General features: G+C 60.4%; 6 protein-coding genes across 6 annotated transcripts; 1 reads left to right on the top strand and 5 right to left on the bottom strand.

Moving 5' to 3' along the window:
- Positions 1–2,074: 2,074 nt before the first annotated feature.
- On the bottom strand, positions 2,075–2,513 carry BJ171DRAFT_426642 (uncharacterized protein; the record flags this gene model as incomplete). Its single annotated transcript, XM_053107770.1, has 2 exons — positions 2,075–2,173; positions 2,427–2,513. Coding segments are annotated over 2 exons (186 nt in total), but the record flags the coding sequence as incomplete, so codon positions are not given.
- Positions 2,514–4,585: 2,072 nt separating this feature from the next.
- Positions 4,586–5,329, top strand: BJ171DRAFT_184013 (uncharacterized protein). The gene has a single exon (XM_053106115.1). It carries the CDS (start codon positions 4,617–4,619, stop codon positions 5,214–5,216), a length of 600 nt encoding a protein of 199 aa, XP_052964464.1. The 5' UTR covers positions 4,586–4,616; the 3' UTR covers positions 5,217–5,329.
- A 110-nt stretch (positions 5,330–5,439) lies between these two features.
- BJ171DRAFT_184000 (uncharacterized protein) lies at positions 5,440–6,939 on the bottom strand. The gene is made up of 2 exons (XM_053106114.1): positions 6,092–6,939; positions 5,440–5,873 (listed from the first exon to the last, which is right to left on the bottom strand). The coding sequence occupies exons 1-2, from the start codon at positions 6,664–6,666 to the stop codon at positions 5,741–5,743; spliced, it is 708 nt and encodes a 235-aa protein (XP_052964463.1). The 5' UTR covers positions 6,667–6,939; the 3' UTR covers positions 5,440–5,740.
- A 532-nt stretch (positions 6,940–7,471) lies between these two features.
- Positions 7,472–8,178, bottom strand: BJ171DRAFT_514827 (uncharacterized protein). The gene has a single exon (XM_053111879.1). The coding sequence runs from the start codon at positions 8,139–8,141 to the stop codon at positions 7,689–7,691; it is 453 nt and encodes a 150-aa protein (XP_052964462.1). The 5' UTR covers positions 8,142–8,178; the 3' UTR covers positions 7,472–7,688.
- Positions 8,179–8,195: 17 nt separating this feature from the next.
- Positions 8,196–13,727, bottom strand: BJ171DRAFT_514823 (uncharacterized protein). Its single transcript, XM_053111878.1, has 18 exons — positions 13,545–13,727; positions 13,353–13,430; positions 13,130–13,190; positions 12,851–13,009; positions 12,401–12,629; positions 11,772–12,292; positions 11,550–11,625; positions 11,410–11,473; positions 11,189–11,217; positions 10,809–10,939; positions 10,633–10,698; positions 10,435–10,526; positions 10,219–10,272; positions 9,933–10,048; positions 9,556–9,768; positions 8,934–9,442; positions 8,767–8,829; positions 8,196–8,606 (listed from the first exon to the last, which is right to left on the bottom strand). Exons 1-18 carry the CDS (start codon positions 13,593–13,595, stop codon positions 8,314–8,316), a joined length of 2,805 nt encoding a protein of 934 aa, XP_052964461.1. The 5' UTR covers positions 13,596–13,727; the 3' UTR covers positions 8,196–8,313.
- Positions 13,728–13,953: 226 nt separating this feature from the next.
- On the bottom strand, positions 13,954–17,098 carry BJ171DRAFT_514822 (uncharacterized protein). The gene is made up of 8 exons (XM_053111877.1): positions 16,754–17,098; positions 16,543–16,618; positions 16,349–16,438; positions 15,965–16,103; positions 15,711–15,857; positions 15,035–15,563; positions 14,298–14,885; positions 13,954–14,127 (listed from the first exon to the last, which is right to left on the bottom strand). The coding sequence occupies exons 1-8, from the start codon at positions 17,030–17,032 to the stop codon at positions 14,080–14,082; spliced, it is 1,896 nt and encodes a 631-aa protein (XP_052964460.1). The 5' UTR covers positions 17,033–17,098; the 3' UTR covers positions 13,954–14,079.
- Positions 17,099–18,159: the final 1,061 nt, after the last annotated feature.

The following is an 18,159-nucleotide window of genomic DNA, read 5'->3' as shown; positions in this document are numbered from 1 at the left end:
GTGATGGGGGGGAGATGGCTGTGGATGTGCCGCCGTCCGAGGAAGATGCCTGATGTGCTTGGCCGAGGGGAGCGGACAAGACTGGCAGACCAGCGGGGCTTGCAGAGCGATGAAGCTGAGGTGGGAGAGAACCAAGTGGCCGGACGAAGGTGGTACTGAGTGACTGAGAGGGCTGATACCGAGGACAGGTCCAGATGGGAGCAAGAGGATATGTTTGGCTCGCCGAAAGCAGCCAGGGCTGGTTTGGGCCACTTTGGGGCCGTTTTGGGGCCGTTTTGGGCCGTTTTGGGCCGCGGGAGGCAGTGCCCGCACGGGCGACCATCTCCGCACAGTGTCCGGAGGAAAGTGCTGGAGCCATGATTCCCCAGGCCGCGGCTGGACATGGACATGGCAACACAAGGCGGGACGGCGGACGCGTCCGGCTCGAGTGCGGCTCGAGTGCAGTGGATCCAGCCAGCACAGCCGGATCGAGTGTGTGTTGTGGATCCAGCCAGCGCAGCCGGATCGAGTGTGCGCTGCACTGCCTTCCCGTCGCCGCCGCGCCACAGGCCGGCAGAACGGCGCCATATCACGGCGCCACGGCCAGCCACGGCCAGCCGAGCGGACAAAAGCGGGAATGCGGGAAGCGCGGCCGTGCACACGTGAAGCCTGGCGTGGAGCCAATCCGATGGCGATGGCGGTGACACTGCCTGGGCGCGTGCCGGGTGGGCAGCAGCGGCCTATTTCCCGCATCCAGCAACAAGGCCACGCATGTCCCCGCTGGCCTTGCGGTGATGGGCCGGTCCGCGGCTCCCGTCTCGGATTCTCGGTGGAGTATGCGGGATGGGTGCGAGGGGACGAGCAGGAGGACGAGCAGGAGGACGAGCAGGAGGAGGCGAATGGGACACCGGTTGGGGGGCGTGCGCTCTGCAACAGCCCAGCGCAGATGGGACCCGCGATGGGACGGCATTGCGCCATTGCCTCGCGCGACGGCCATCGGTGTGCCTCGGTGGTTGGCGGCCCATCGGCGCCACAGCTGATACCGATAGCGGAGGAGGAGCAAGCGCACGCGGGGCGATACGGCCGGGCTGGGCTGACCCATCGTGAACGACGGCGACGGACGAGGGCGGACGACCATGGAGGGCTGTTTCAAAGGAGCTGTGTATTGGCGCCAGACATCATCACCGTGCCCCTACGCATATTCACGATGGCAAGAGTGAAAGAGAGCCCGAAGCTCGAAGACAGGAGGCGGGGAACGAGAGCAAAACGGGTTGTATATATACAGATTGAAACGGACAGAGTAATCCCGTGTCGTGGGAGAGGGGGGGGGATAAGGCCAAATAAATAGTTGGACAGCAGGCGAGCAGCAAAACAGGAGAGAGAGAGCGGGGACGAGGGATGGTCACATTACTGGTTGGTTGGGAGATCGGAAAGGCCCCAGGTACAAAGACAAAAATTGGCTCGAGCACGAAACGCCGTCCGTCCATTAAATGGCATTGCATAGGGCGAGCAGAGCCGCCGCAGCCTCCGAGTCGGCGCTGAAGTCGGGCGGAGCGTCGCCGAGCGACGATGGCGAGCTGGGAGAGCCAGGCGACCGGGCCGGATGGCGGACGAGATCGTGGGAAGCGGCCCCAGGAGCTGCTGCTGCGGCGGCGGTACTATTTGATGGCAGGACAGGAACGGGCAAGTCCACCAGGGGCACAAGCCGGTCGTCGATCGGAGGGGAGGGCAGAATCCGCGAGGAGGTGAAGAGCGGCGGAAGGGTGACGGGTTCAAAGGACTGGAGACCGAACGGAGGGGGATTGAGCAGCTGATGCGGGCGGCTGTTGTGCTGCAGCAGGGGTTGCTTGATGATGTCGGCAATAGGCGGGAGCTGGTGCGGGTGTGAGTGTGAATGCGAATGCGAATGCGGGTGCGGATGAGCATGTTGGTGGTGGGCTTTGGGGGCAGCCGAGGCCGCAGGCAGGTTGGGTGGCGAGACCATAACTGGCACAGCCGGCTCGGACAGAGTCGAGCGGGGAGCCTTGGTGGTGCTGGAGGAGTTGACAGGGGCGAGTTGCGGTGCGTCGGTGCCGGGGACAGCTTTGTTGGAGATGCGCTTGCGTCTCCGGATGACGGAGGAGTGCATGCTGATGGGACGGTGGGTGTTGTGCAGTTTAAAGTACAGGCCGCAGGCATTGCAAGTGGGTTTTCCCTGGAAGAGCGAGAACAGGCCCGGGTTAGAGACTGGTATGTGAATATGAGCAAGAAGGGGGGGAAGGGGATCTTGGCTCGATGGTCGTCGTTTCATGGGCAGATATGGTTCTCATGAAACCGAGAAGGGGACTGCGCTGCCCAAGCCCGCCAAATAGAAAAGGAAGCAAGCATGCTCGATATTGGGCCGAGTGTGTTTGTAGAGCAAGTGTGGGAAGGCCGCATTATCAAACTCATTGGGGTGGCTCATGTACCTGGTCGTCTCGCCGCCAGAGCGGCGTCTGGGTGGTGCCGCAGTTGACACAGACTTGGTCCTTCTGGAGCGAGACCGGCACGGCCATGGGATGGACGGTAGCCGTCTCAGCACCGGGGTTGCTGTGGATGGGATTCGGGAATTCCTTGGCAAGGCCATTGGGGCTGGCGAGGATGTTCATGAGAGCGACCCGCGAGTGCGGATGCGACGGAGGGCAGAAGCCCGAGTGTGGAGATTTTTGGGTGGTTGTGAGCCACGAGGGCCGATCGACCGACTTTGCTTTGACATAGAGACCTTCGGGATAGACCATTTTGGACCAGGAGCGAGCGATTCAGGAGCAGACAGAGCCAAGGAGGAGAGGACAGGCCGAGTTGATGGGGGGGGAGGGATGCACGGCCAGGGTTATAACAGGCAGGTCGGTGCGGGGTGGATGCCAGGCAGGCAGCGGATGCGGGATGGGACGGGAACGGGGGCCAACGGGAGGGAAAGGAAAGCCGATCAGACGGGAGCCAGAGAAGCGGAAGCGCACGGGAGAGAGGGGAGGAGATAAGCAGGCCCAGGCATGGCCGTTTTATCTGATAAGTCGCAGCGAAGGCGAAAAAAACGGGACGGCAGGGGCGACAAAGCCCCACAATAAGGGCGCCCGGCCGAGCCGGCGGACCAACGGGGGCCGCCAGCCGCCAATGCTGCCATCGGAGCCGCGGCGAGTGTCATCGCGCACGCCCCCCCGCCCGGCGGCGGCCGCTGGTTGGTCGGACGCGCGGAGTCACGCCGAGGCCCCCGCGGATGGCTGGTGCGGACGGGGCGGGCGTGGAGCCGTGTGCGACCGAGCGTGTGACTGTGTGTCTGCGCTGTGTGTGTGTGTGTGAGTCGATTTCCACTGCGTCTGTGTGCGTTGATTTCCATCTCGATCTCGTCTCGATTTCGTCTCGATCCCGTCTCGCCTCCTCTGTGTCCGCCTTTTCCCTCTTGCCCATCGTCCTTGTGCCCGGCCTTTGCGCTCCGCTGCGGCTCCATGAATCGCTGGTCATTCGACCAGCCCACTCCTTGTTCCCGTGCAAGGGCGCGCTCATTGGCTCGCCCCCCCTCGCCTCATGTGCTGTATGTGCGCGAGCCTCCCAGCCCACTGTGTGGTTTCCGCCCTGGTCAGCTGCGAGCCGCCTGTCCGCGCAGCCACAGCGCTGTCTCGGGCTTGCCTTTGCGGGTGCTGTTGTTTGTTGTTGTTGTGCTGTTGCCACTGTTGTTGTTCGAGGTGCTGTTGATGCCCCAGCCTTCCCGGTTATCGCCATCAGCAGACAACAATCCGCAAGCATCGCTGCGTTGTCAACTCTGCAGCTCATTTCTAACGCCTTGTCGCTACTGCCTCCGTTTTTGCGCTGCATTGCGTTGCATTGCATTGCGCTGCTCCAGACCCGCTCACCGCCGACGTGCTCGTGGCTGGTTGGTGGGTCTGTTTGTTTGTGTTTGCAGCCCCACTCCTTGGGCGTGACACCTCCTCCTTGCCACTTTCTTGCTGTTGTTGTTGTTGCTGTTGCTGGTGTTGTTGTTGCCATTGTCTTCCACAGCTCCGCCGTTGCCAAAAGTTCTGGCGGGGAGCAAGGCACGCGCCCGTTGCCGGTGCGCCCACACTTGTGGGACACAGGCGGCCCACCCGATCTTGGCACAGCGCCCTCTCGTTCACGCGCACCAACCCCATCTGGTGCCGCGCTCGTCGTTGCTTTTGCTTTTGCTTTTGCTTCTGCTTCTGCTTCTGCTTGCTCGATTGCTTGCTCGATGCTTGCTCGATTGCTGGCTCGATTGCTGCTTGAACCAGCTGTCGTCTGCATCCGTCGCGCTTGTCGCAATCCAGTTCCGGCCCGTTGCCAATCGGCCTTGTGTCACCAGCCAGCCTCCTTCTATCCCACGGCGCGGCCTTGCTCGCCTCTATCGCTGCTGTTCTCGCTATCGCACATCCAGGAATAGAGCGCCCACCCCCATCGGGCTTGTCGATCGCCGCGGCCCGTTCTCGCAACCACTTTTCCACCTCCGTCGCCAACAAGATGTCGAGACATTGCCCCCACACTGCCCTGCCAATCGTCGCCGTCCCCGTGTCTTTGGCGATTGCGCTTCATGTCTTCCCGATGGCGCTCCATGTCGCTTGTCCTGCGGCGTGTCAGGCCCCAGCCGCGATGCGTGGCTGCTGTGTCTTGCCATGGGCCTGTGGGAGTCGTCGCCCGTCGCGAGCCGGTCCAGGCCCAGCAGCTCGGGTGTGTCCGCGCGGTCGCCGCTTTCGTCCTGCCGCTTTCGTCCTGCCGCTTGGTCGTTCGCTTTGTCATTCGCTGCATCTGCGCGCCTGGCTCGATCTCCTCGCTGCATCCTCTGGTCCCAGTCGTGGGGGAATGGGCTGGTGCGTCGCCAGCCAGTCCTCCGATCGATGTTTCATTTCCACATGATTGCCAGCCGCCTGTCCTTGTCTGGGCTTGACACCCTTGCCAGCCCCGTTGTGCCTCGGGCTCTTGTTCCTTTGGTTGTCGTCGTGCCAGCCGCCTGCGTCCGCCCGTCCTGGCCTCGGTCATCCTCGATCATCCTGTCCCGTCTGCCCAGGCTTGACGGTCCTTTGAGGTGCGCTGCACAGCTCGGTCGACATTCGCCACAGCTCGATCGACACATTCGCCACAGCCGACACGCCCAATCAACTCGGAAGAGGCTGCAACTCACCACACGCATTGCACATCAGCTCGTTCTGTCGGCCTCGTCTCCACAGCGGCGTCGTATCGGTTCCGCAGTTGGTACAGAGTGGCTTGGCCTTTGATCTGCCTTGCTTGGGCGTGGATCGCTGGCTCTCTCTGCTATTCGACTCAACTTGAGGATCTGCGGATGAAGCACATCAGCACTGCGCGGAGGTCGGCCTTGCCTGATTTTGCACCAATCCCGCATCAATCCATCCCCCGTCGACCACGCGTGGCCTTCGAATCGGCAAGTCATCTTCACTCCCAGCCCTTTTCAACCAACACCTGCCGAATGGCATGCGGCACCTATCAAGCCTGGACTCCGTTCCATCCAAGGACACGATGCTCACCATCCGCACTGCCAGAGCCTCTTGTTGGCACATGGACGAGGCACGAAGGGCCGCTGGAAGCTCGAATCCAAGACTCCCGATTGGCTGACGCATGCGGGGCATCAGGCAAGGCGGCCGCGACGCTTGCGAAGAGCACAAACGCCGGATTTTCCAAGAGACTCATAACGCTGTTTTGGCAGCTGTCGCCGGAGCTTGAGGCATGACCAAGGACAGGATAAGCTGAGGGATCGACGGTCATGCCGTCTGAGTTGCGCGCGTCACTGCCGGAACTGTTGCTGTCGGCCATGACTGCGATACTGGAGGACACAAGCGTCGATACGGATGCCGCCGCTGGTGGGTTTGCAGACGATGCTTGTTTCATCCGTGAAGTACTTTGTCAAGGACAGCAACCTGTGGTAAAATAATGCCCAGCCGATGAGGGCCGTGGCAGCATAACAGGCGACAGCGAACAATGACCAAGTGGCAAAGCGGCAAGAGTCACAGATGGAAGCAATGTCTGGCCAGATAAGAGCGCCAAAGACGATCGACAAAGGAACTCACGGCTCGGGGACAACACAGCGGCCGATTTGCAAGCTCAAGGCCCGATCGATGATCGTGACAACACTGACCACGAAGGGATTGCGGCGATGGCCGACACAGTAACGATGATGCAAGAACGCCAGCGACCGGCTGATACGCGCGACGAGAGATTGACCGCTGAACCCAAGGGATATCGATCGGCAATGTTTGTCCGGCGATGGAATCGATAAGGGGAGCTGCCGACGACGAGAATCCGACCTGGACGACCGACCAAAGGGAGGAGGGAGACACCCCCCGACACAAGGCCGATCGATCCCCTTGCGGAGATAAGAGGCCGGCCGAGGCTGATTGCGCAGATGCCGACACCCTCGCTGCTCTGCTCCCCCTTCGAACACTTGGGAATCGCTCTCGGGCGATGTTGCGCGAGGCGCTTGGTTGCGCCGCTGCGGGATACCCCAAGCCCTGTTCGGCTTGCCATTGCCCACCCAAAGCCGGCGGTTGGACGGACACTCGCACGGCCTCTCCGGTGTGGCCTTTGCTCAAGCCGCTCGATTGGTGCAGCAGGACCACGACGCCCAGCGGGACTGACTCTCCATGGTTCGGCTGAGCCTGTCCGCCAGGGTGGTTCCCCAACAGGCCATCCGATCGTGTGATGGCGACTCATTCCTCCACCTCCTCTTGGCGGATGCTGCGTTGGGGTCAGGCCGCTCCACGAGATCAGATTTGCCCACACCCGCCCACATGCGCATCAAGGCTGACGATCCGCCACGAGGACCAAACGCCGCCTGCCTGCATGGCACAATTCCCGTTGGGTCAGTTGCCAGACTGGTGCGCGCGGGCATGGCCGGACAGGATCCTCTTGCTGGGCGGGAAAAGGGGGGGGGTGGTCCCAGCAGGCGGACCGGCGGCCATGCGACGGCCATGCGACGGCTGGAGCACCAAATGAGCGTCGGCTCCGAAATCCCCCGAGGCAGCAGCAGCAGCAGCGCATTTCCTGGGTGCCAAATCGCGGACCCTGGGTCATGATCGAGTTTTCCAACCCCGCCCACCAGCCAGAGGCCCAGGGGACCTTAGGATGGCCCTGAAACAGGGCATCCGGACAATGCCATCGACATGAGACGGCGGCAGCGGACTCCGTGGAGGTGGTGATGGCTTAATCGCTCTTGGCCGAGTATGACATGATGTGAAATGATATCATAACCATACGATGATTATCCCAAGGAAATGGCGTGTCCCGCCGTTTTTCCAACACGCTGTCTCGCCTTGGTATCGCCTGTAGCAGTCATGTACGAAACTCTACGCAGATTCATAATATCGAATCCAAGACAGCCGCACGAACTCGGCAAGCAGTGCAGTCCCTTGCGGACGGTTGGATCAGGGCTGGTGGAACTTGAACCCCGAGTCGTGGATGCGAGCCTGCAGGCCTTGGACATCTCCATCCACCCATCCATCCATCCATCCATCCATCCATCCATCCATCCATCCATCCATCCATCCATCCATCCATCCATCCATCCATCCATCCATCCATCCATCCATCCATCCATCCATCCATCCATCCATCCATCTATCCACCCATCCACCCATCCATCCACCCATCGCATCGAACGGGACGTGTCCAATACTGGCGGTAAAATGTGTTTATTGTCGGACGGTCGCAGCGCATCATTGATCCGTCCTCCGCCATCACAGCCCAAGTCGGACCGGACCATCCACCGCGCTTCGTACCTGGCAGAGCGAATGTGCTTCCTTTGCTGATCCATCAGTATCCAGACCTCCGATCGTTGACGCAGCCAGACCTGAGACAGGAACAGGATGGGGGAAGGAGAAGCCGTCAGCACCAATGGCAGTGGTTGGCGACACGTCGCAGCTCGCAGCGACCGCACATGTCGAAGGACGTGTGTGTCGTCCGAGCAAGGACTTCAGAAGGAAGGCAGACATATGGTACATCATCACGAATGATATGACATTACACATTATCCATATGGTTTTCATCAGTTGTCCCGGTGCTCCAGACGACATGCACCACGGGAGCGACAGTATTTTGTGCATACCTTTGCTTGTGCAAGACGGGGGGTGCTGTTCTTCGCGCACGGATTCGGGTTGCTGCTCGCTTGCCTGCCCTCCGGTCGACAGCATCGCTGATCTTTCTGCAGGCGTGCAATCGGCAAGAGGTGTGCAATCGGCGAGAGGTGTGCGAGGAGCCAAAGGAATGTATTGCGTGCTCACGTGCTTCCATGATCAGCGCGTGGCTTGTCTGTGGCGCGCGTGCAGGCCGGCCATGCTCTGGCTGGGCGTGTGTGTGTGTGTGCTACTTGAGGTATCCACATCGAGGATCATACTCCCACATGTTGTTCCAGTACCCCGCCGCAAAGACACCGCCGGTGCCCTTGGTGCCAGCTCCGCCGTAGGCATTGCCGCTGCCGGCCGTCCAGCCCGTCGACGGGTCGCCGTACTCGTCGCCCACGACGAGGTAGTCCGGGACAGTGAGCCCCGTTCGGAATGGCAGCGACCACAGCGCACGATGGAACCCAATCTCGTCGGTGCCGGCAATGAAGACACCCATCCGGGCGCGAGTGGGGCTTGGTGCGAGGAACAAGATGCCTTGGGAGTGCAAGAGCAGACCGCAATCGTGAGCCTGACGGTCGAGGGAGGCTGTGTCGCTTGGCACGGCTCAAAGCCATATCCAAGTTCGCGGCCCGACAAGGGTGCCCTCCCTCAGCGACACCTGCAACAGAGCATCGCCCATGAACGCGATCCTTACCTGTCCCAGGGAGCTCGTACTTTTTGTTTGCAATCTGAAATCCTCCCGATGGCAAAAAGTGCACTGAGGGCCAGCAAGGGGTCAGTGTGCAGCATTGACAGTGTGCGCAGGGCCAAGCCAACTCACGCCACAAGTACTCCCCTCGACACAGCACTCCCACCGCATACCCAGGTTGCTTTGCTTGATCTCATCTTCGCGCCGCTTGGCATAGAGATTGACCGAGGGTCCGCCAAGAACAATCAGGTTGAATCGAGCTGCAAGACCGTCCAGAACTTCGGTGTCGCGGACAATCTGGGTCGTGCCCCGGCCAAACAAGTACCACGAGGCCGCCAGATGCTGGGCGGCTTTGCGAAATATGTCGGCCTCTTCGGGCGGCGGGTTGGACGGTATCACGATTCGGAACGGATGGTTGAGGATTTGGTGAATGGGTCCGTATGTGCTGGGATGTCGCTCCACGCTGAGCCAGATCAAATCCTCCGACAGGACCCACGTTTCCGATCCCTCGGTGCGAAGATACGAGCGGCCAAACTGAGGCGGGTGAGCAAAGTCGGTGCCGTCAATCGACCAGCTCTGGAGCTGCTCGTCTCGGATGTCCTCCACAAACATGAACCGGCGCACGTTGGTGGTGTTGAAGATCCACTGCGTTCCGTGGCGATGGACTCGAATAATGCCCAATCTGATCCAAAGTTTGAAACAGAACCGGGCTGATGAGATGGTGAACTCTACCAACCCCCGTCTCCGAGCAGCTCGCTGTAAGTCTTGAAGCGGATTCCCACTGCACCAGCCTACCTGAACGGGACCTCGAGCTGGAGGATCCTGATGCCTCCCTTGGACCCAGTGCTGGCAGGGTTGAGAGTCTGGATGGTGAAGGCGTCCGGAAGGCGGGGCAGGGGAAGGCCAGGATTGATGTCAAGGTCGATATGGCGATCCAGGAACTGCTGGGTCTCGTCATCGTCAACGACACCATCGAACCAATGGCCCTGACCAGGAATTTCTGAAAACCTGCCGCCAAACAAAGGGGGGCGGTCACAGAAGCGAGTCAGCTCGGCAAAACGCCATCGATTGTGATGGAGGCAGTGCCATCGCAATCGAGCTTGCTTCAGAAGCGCCGCAGAGAATGCATCAACAAGCGGCAGATGCGAAGGGGGGTTGCGCAGGAGGCTCACTCGATCGAGTTGGGCATTTGATTCCATTCGTTGACCATGCGGACGATGCGACGGGTGTGCAGTGGCGGAACATTGTCGTCTTCGGCACCTGTGCGGGCATGGATCGGGATGCCGGCCTGCGACGGGCGACGCCAAGTCGGGGGCGTTGAGCGATGGCGAGCACCTTTGCGGAGCACCCATTGCCGAAATTGCCGCCATTGTGCTCCTCCCTTGGTGTTTCATGGCCGGTAATCGATGGCTGAACAACACTCCTCCCCGCATCACAAGCGACACATGAGCACCGTACCATGTTGGCAGCATATAGATCGATATCATTCTCAGCGATCGACGACTCCAGGACCTGTCGTTGGGGGGGGTCAAATAGCGAACCGAAGGTTCAACTGCCAGTCGCGCAGCGGGGTGTTGTAATCACGCACAGTGACGCTACCGCACTAACATCCAGTCCCAGACTCAAGCCAGCCCAGCCACGTTTGCGACCCGGGATATGCCAGCAAGTACTCACGGCGCGTATTTGCGGATCAGAGTAGGCCCATCCGATTCGCATGTAGTAAGGCGTGTACATCTGTATTTTCATGTATCCGGAAGCCGGCAGACCTGTCGCGCAGAGAGAGAGAGAGACGGGGTTGGACTTGGGCGTGGCCCACGGGGCAGCTCTTCGCGACGATTCCCGGATGCACATCCGCCAACTTTGGTTACTCACCAGCAAGAGCCTTGTCGGGATAGTGGCTGATCATCCACCAGGCTCCTTGGCCGCCGTTGCTGTGACCTGGAGCCGAGGCAGCAGCAGAAGCCGCGAGCGTGAGGACGAGCACAAAGATGACGACCCCTCCAAGTCGTGCGCAGAGTCGAGCCACACACTACAGCAAGGTTGCTCACCGGAATAAGCGATTTTTTCAATGTCGACAGCGACGGCAGCGCGCTCGTCGACTGGAACCCCGGGCAGCTCGCGCAAGGCCCAGAGGGCTGCCTCGACGTTCAGGTGCGATGGTCCGTGCCAATCGAATCCCCTAGACATGCACAGAGCCGTTTCAGTCGAGTGGCAGCGAGAGGCAACGGCTACTATTGCCGCTCCTTTCGGCTCTTGATCATATCCGCAGCCACAGACAGGGACGAAAGCACAACGCCCCTCGAGCGTGGTGTCGGCTGTGAATGGCACGGCCAGAGCACATCGCTGATTTGGTGCTCAAGACGACATGGTCGTTATTCCACCGCGCATCAAAGCGAGAACAGGCATCAGTCAGCCCGCGGGTGCCTACCAGGGCGTTCTTCCAGTTGGGAAAACGGTCTAGAGGCAGATCCGTCGGAAAAACCAGATCGTCGCAGTTAGAACAGGACCGGTGGCGGCTGGTGCATGATAAACCCAAGCGCCTTTACTTCACGACCAAAAGTCTGCCCATCAAAGCAGACAGCGGCATGTGCGGCATGCAGCACGCCACCAGCCAGAGCCTCTCCCACCATCGCCTGCTTCGGCACATACCCATGCGTATTTCTGCTGTCGATAGGCGTTGGTCCAAAACTGGGCACTGGCCTCGACACCGGCCCTGGTGTTGAGACGAACATGTTTCAGCTCAGGCTGCTCAAGAGGAGGAGGAGCACAAGTATGCACAACGAGCTTACCCGTGCAAAGCCAGGAGGACGGGACACTTTTGCGTGGCATCGCTCACGCACGATCTTGCTGGCGGCCTGACCATCGCTGTGTGGGAATGATGCGATAATCGGAGGAAGGAGATCTCAGAAGGATGCGGCGGCAAAGATACCATCCCATCCCATCCCATTGAAACAACGCAATCCCTCGCCTTGCAGAGGAGCCAGCAAACTCTCGTCCAGCAATGATCCTACCATAGTGGACAGAGTCGTCAAAGTCCATGAAAGTGATCTTGTAGGCCTGCGTGCCCCACTCTCGCGTGACGAGGTCCAGCTCTCCCGCGCTGACATCAAAGGACTCCCAGTCGTCCATGCACATCATTTTGATCGTCACTGCGAGCTTCTTTGGCAGCGGAACGGTGTCGTCCTTGACGCTGAGCTCGATCGGGATCGGTAGCACCTGGCCAGGAGCAAGACGCAGCGAATACAGCAGCGGAATCCGAGCCTGGATCGCTCGAGTCTGGTCGGGCGGGAGCGTCGGGTCGGTCACGACGACATCGGCGATTTGCACCCAGCCAAAGTTCATGTTGCCGCCGTGGTACGAAACGTTGGCGTTGAGGATCGTCACGGACGCATACGGGGTAATCAGCTGGCCGTTCATCGCCTCGGGAGCAATCGAGTCTCCGAGGATGGCGACAACGCTGTGTTGGTATGCCTCCGCTACAGTCTCGGCAGGAATGAAGCTGCCGGTGAACACAACCCGGGGCGGTATATGGCTAGAAGCGGCATATTGGAGAATGACGACGTGGTTCGATGATCAGCCTCGAGCGATCGGCGTAATGTCGCCGGACACATGGTGCTGCTTGCATCCCTCCCACGCTTACCCTCCATTGATTCGCACGTCCATGATGGCACAGATGTAGAGCTTGTGATTGCCCTCTTCCAGATAGATGGCGTTTTCGGACGAGTGGTCGTAGCCATAGACGTTGCCGACGTACGCATGTTCGTCGATCTTGAACGAAATGACGTTCGCAAACTGGACGAGATAGATGCCCGATTTGGGGACATGCAGGGTGCTGCGGAAGTACGTGCTGTGATGCAGCGATGTCCATCCTGGCCGACGTTGCCGTCAGTGATATGCCAGCCAAGCGAGCAACCGCGGACGCAACCAACAACGATACGAAAGCAGCAGCATCAGCAGCATCAGCAGCGGCAGAGACGGCCATCTCCTCTGGCAACGATTGCGCCGCGTCTGCCAATGTCGCCTTCCGATTGCGTGGCCGGGCGTCGTTCGTTCACGGATTCTGCGGAGGGACGGGAGAGGTTGGCCTTACCGAATGGGCCCTCGTTAAAGTCCCAGCGAACGTTGTTGTAGAGAACTGGGCCAACAGTGTCGCCATGCGAAACGACCTGCCGCCAGTAAACGTAGCCACCTGTCGCCAGTTCGGACGGATAGCCTTGGGTTGTCGAGTATGGTAGCTTCTCAAAGCCGCCTGAGCCGAGGGGCAAGGCAAGGGCAGAGCAAGGGTGGGAGAAGAGAAAGGTGTCAGGCTCGCCGGTCCCATCGCTTCCATATGCTATGGGCACAAACTTGGATGCTTGGCGGGTCTCACCATAGGCGCTGAGAGGATCGGCACCGAGTTCTCGCGGGCCAACTGGGAAAGGGCCAAGGACCTGACAGTATGGAGCACCAGTCAGACCGAGTCGCTGCATGAGGATCTGCATGTGTCGCCCCTGACAGCAGCAGCCATGATGGCGATGATGGTGGTGCTGGCGATGGTGGTGGCGGGAGAGCGGCCCAGGCCCGATGCAACGAGCCAGGGAGCGGGTCGTTACCTCCCAGATTTCGGGCATTTGAGGAGAGTTGTCCTGAGGGTCATCGAGAACCAAGGGCATCTGCGTCTTGGCGTGCACCTAAACGAGCCGGATATGCACCAGAGCGAAGCCGCATGGTCAGAGCATGTGCTTCAGAGATCGACGATTGTCCTCCATCTCCGAGCGGCGAGCTGGCACAGCGGGCTTCCCGACCTGGATGGCCAACAGGACGCACAGCAGCGAGACGATGGAGACGGGAGTCATGGCTGCAGAGGATCGGGAAAGAGAGCCGTTGCGGCCGTGCAGCAGGATGGACGGCGATGCGGCCGATGCGGGCAATGGAGAGATGCAGCCGGCAGGAGAGTCGAGCGAGTTTGGCTGGCTTCAAGCCCCGGCGGCAATGAAGTCAAGTCCGGCGCGGATGCTTGCGGAGGCTGCGATGGGTTGTGTGGCCAGGGCGAGCGGACCGGGGGTGGCGCGCAGGGCGGCCAGTGGATGGCTTCACCGACGGAATGTGCTGGTTCTGGATCGCATCGACAACCACACCGTCTCGACAACCGCACCGCGACAATCCAGTGCGAGCATAGATGGCTCGGCTCGCTGTGGCCCAGCAGCCCAAAAGTAAAGATATATGTATGTATTCAAGGGCCGCAACAGGCCGCTGTGGGTGCAGGCTGAGCAATCACTCGGAGGTGCTGCTTGCTGCATGGCCGCTCACGGCTCGCCATTCTTGTGTGCTGCGTGGCGCTTACTTTCCGCCCTTCTTCTTCTTCTTCTGGACGAGGTCGGCAAGTTCCTGTTGATGCAGCAGGCACAAGCTCGTCAGTGGGGCTGAGACAGGGTACCACCTCCAATAATACGCCATCCGAGTGCCTCCGAGTTCGCCGACACGCCATGAGTCTCGCGGTGAGGGAAACACCCATCCACACGCAATCCAGGACCACGCCAACGCTGCATCGGCCTTACCTTGACACGCTTCTGGACATCCTTGGCGCTCTTGCCAGAGATCTCGCCGGCAATTTTCTCCCAACGCTCCTTGGGGTTCTCGCGGAAGGTCATGGCCGGGAACTTTCGCATGGCGGCCTCGAGGGCAGTCTGCTGGTCAGTGGTCCAGTCACCACCCTCAGGGACCACAAAAGTCGACGCGGGGGTGGTCGGGGTCGCAGGGGTATCCTTGACAGAAGGCTGCTCGGTAATCACAGCATCGTTCTTCTTGCCGCCCTGGGACTGGAGCGCCAGGCGGTCGGCGGCACCCGAGGAGACCTCCTTGCTCTTCTCGATGCACTCGGCAGCCGAGCGGTTGGCGTTGGCGCCGCCGTGGGTGTTGACGTAGTCGGCAATCTTCTCCCACTTTTGCTGGGTGCCGGATGGGGTGTTCTTGACGGCCTTGATCAGAGCGTTGATCTCCTTGGGGCTCCAAGCAGGACGGGCAGCAGGGGCCGGGGCGGGCTTGGGGGTTTCGGCCTTGGGGGCAACCTGTCTAGTGGCGATGTGCTTGGCCAGCTCCTCAGCACGAGCAGCACGAGTGGCCTCGAGGTTCTTGGCGGCCTCGAACTGTGGCGAGCGAATCAAAATGCGGGGGGGGGGAGGGACAAAAGATCAGCAAAGATCGTCACAAAGGAGGCCAATCGGCGGCGATCAAGTCTAGTGTCGGCAGCGATCAGATCCAGAGTTGGCAGCACTCGTGCGAGATCAGGCCCTACCTCGGCACCAAAGATCTCGTTCAGGGCATCCAGTCCCTGGGAAACGGCATCCTCCAGGCGGGTGCGGAAGTACTCGATTTCGTCAGCCTCGTAGCCCTCGACGATGGCGTCGAGCTTGGCGAGCTGCTCCTCGATCTCCTGGGGAGTGGCCGAGTCGGGCAGCAGGTTGCCGTTGTCGCGCATGAAGCGCTTGAGATCCTTCTTCTGCTTGCGGATGGCGTTCTTCTTGGCCTCGCGCTCCTTCTTTTCCTGGGCGGCACGCTCCTTCTCCTCGGTCTCCTGGCGCTCCTTCTCACGCTGGGCCTCCTCGACCTGGCGACGAGCCTCCTCTTCGGCGGCCTTCTGGACGGCCTCCTTCTCTCGCTTCTTGGCGTCCTTGGCAGCCTTCTCGGCGTCCTTGAACTGCTGGATACGGGGATCGAGCTTGAAAGCCTGCTCGACCAAGCGGATGACGCGGGCGTTGTCCTCCTTCTTTCGCTTGGTGCGGGCGGCCTTGTTCTTCTTGTCGAGATAGCGTCTCTCTTCGCGGCTGGAGAAGGTTGGCGGGAGACAGCGATGAGCGCGCGGATCGGTCGATCGATGCACGATAGGCACAGACGGATCGACCAGGTCTTGGTCGCAGCATCCACAGCGTTCGCCAGGCAGCATGGCCATCGGAGAGCGCCCAGATACTTACTTTTCGATGCCATCGGTGTCCTCCTCGTCCATCATTTCAAACGAACGCCAGGACTCGAAGCGGTACCAGAAGTCATAGAATGCCTCGACCTCCTCGCGGGTCGAGTCAGCATCACCAACGGTGGGAACGGGGAGGATCTTGGAGAATCTATGCACCAGCAGCAATGAACAAACGATGAACGAGCGGTCAGCATTCGCAGGGCAGCAGGGCATTGCATCAAGCTTGGAGCCAGCGAAATAGGCAATGCCACCAACCTGGACTCGCGCTCAAAGACAGGGCCGTAGATGGAGAAGAAATCGCCCTTCTGGCTGGGGTTGGGGAGGCGGTCGTCGAACTGAGGGTCGCACGAGTCCCAGATGCGGCGGCGGGAGGGATCCGAGATGACTTCCCAAGCTGCAGAGTGTCGATTAGAGTGCGGTCAGTCGATCGTCGAGACATGCGGAAAGGAACAGTCGAAACGTTGGCGAATGGCCTGACCCGAGCACCGGACGAGTCATAGACACAGAGGCCTCAGGTGTCACTGCTAATGACACAACGACACAACGACACAATGACACAATGACACAACGACACAGCGGCAGGGGCCACCACAACGATCGTGGATTTTTGCGTTGCTGTGTAGTGAGCAGACTACTCACCCTTCTGGATGCACTTGAAGAACGAGTCATCCATGGTGTTTCCACCGGCAGCCTTCTTGTCAGGGTGGTGCTTCAGGACCTTGCGGCGGTCTGGAAGTTAGGCGGGAGTGAGGCGATCAGTGTCTGGCTCGCTCGGGGTGCAACTGTGGGATGCGGCTGAATGAGATCGGTTGGAGCGACAGGCGAGGGCTTACAGGCACGCTTGATGTCCTCTTCGCTGGCAAGGTAGCGACGCTTGGAGAGACCAAGGACGGCATAGTGATCTTGTTTCTGCAGGAGCGGACATGGACCCGATGGTGGAAGACAAGCCAGCCTCGATTAGACCGGAGATTGACAGAGATTGACAGAGGATGCAGACGCATTGTGTGCTGGGATGCGGGAGACAAGACGGCTGCAATTCGTCACCTTCCACTCCGAGGGGTTGCTGCGGAGCAGGGCCGGGGTCTCGGGCTCATCATCGTCCATGTTGAGATCGTCGCCCTCGGCGCCGAGCAGGGCGGCCTGGAGCTCTTCATCCTCCTCGATGGTGCGCTGGGTGCGGAAGCGGCGGGCTGAGGCCAGGAACTCATGGCCGACGGGCTCGACGGTCTTGTCGGAGCACTTGGTGAGCTTCTTGAGGACCTTGAACTCGCGCTCTTTGTCCCAGTCGGCAGGGGGAGGGGGGAGGAGGAACGACAGGGTCATGGTGCAGATATGGACGGGGAGATCCAAGGAGCGGCTCGTCGATGGAGACAAAAGACAGCAGCGAGCAAAACGATCGAGGATTGCTGCACAAAAAAAAAGTTGCTGGCTTGGTTGGCTTGACTGGCTGGATTGGCTTGGTTGGCTTGGTTGGCTGGATTGGCTGGATTGGAACTGTGTGACAATGCACGTCGCACGGCGCGCCAGCACGCCGGCTCTCAGTACACAACCGCACAACACAGCGCGAGACTGCACCGCAACACAGCACAACACAAGCACGCGGTCACAGGCGCGCCAGATCCCGTGCGGCTGGGACCACTTGGGCAGAACCGACATTGGACAGTACCGCCGACCTGAACCAGCAAGTCTGAACAGCGAGTCTGAACAGCGAGTCTGAACCAGCGAGTCTGAACCAGCGAGTCTGAGCCAGCCAGCCGGAGCCGTCCTCGCCAGGGTTGCCGCGGCCCTTCTTTGGCACCGGCGGCGCTCCCTGCGCCTGCGTGCTGTTTGGGTGCTGTTGTCGGGCTGGCCCGTGCGGGGGGCTGCTCGGTCGTCGCCTTTGCGGATGCATGCTTGCGCTCGTTCGCACCAGTGGCCGCTGGTGGCACCGGCTGCCGCGTGGTTGCGGTTGCCGAGTGCGTCTCTGCCAGTTGAATGCCAGCACAGTCCAACTGCACTGCTGGTGAGGCAGGTCGATGCAATCCAGCCGGCGTTGCTGGCCAACACAAACGACTGTCGTTCATTTCGCTCGTTTCGTTCATTTCGTCCGTTTCGTTCATTTCGTCCGTTTCGTTCAATTTGTTCATACAACCGTCGGCGTGTCTGCCCCGGCGCTCGCACCCCATCTTTCTCCTTCGCCCTCAATATCCGTCCATCCGCCCTCCCCCACCACCACCACCACAGGTCTCGCTCCTCGCGCCTTTCTCCGGCCCGTCTTTGCCTTCTTGCATCCTTTGTTGCCCCGCTTTCGTGCCTTTCCGTTCTTCCGCCGACACAGACCTGGCTGCAAAAACGCTCCCCTCGCTGCCTCGGTCGCCAGATAGCCTTGTCGGCCTCATCCGGTTCCCGTCCTGGGTTGTCGCTCTGCCCCGTCTCGATCAGCCTTCAAAAACCCAAAATCTGCGCCATCA

Source organism: Polychytrium aggregatum (assembly GCF_025602895.1).
Source record: "Polychytrium aggregatum strain JEL109 chromosome Unknown BJ171scaffold_32, whole genome shotgun sequence".
In the NCBI taxonomy this organism is placed as follows: domain Eukaryota; kingdom Fungi; phylum Chytridiomycota; class Chytridiomycetes; order Polychytriales; genus Polychytrium; species Polychytrium aggregatum.
The sequence above is the reverse complement of the archived record's forward strand: the minus strand, read 5'-3'. Positions and strand labels throughout refer to the sequence as shown.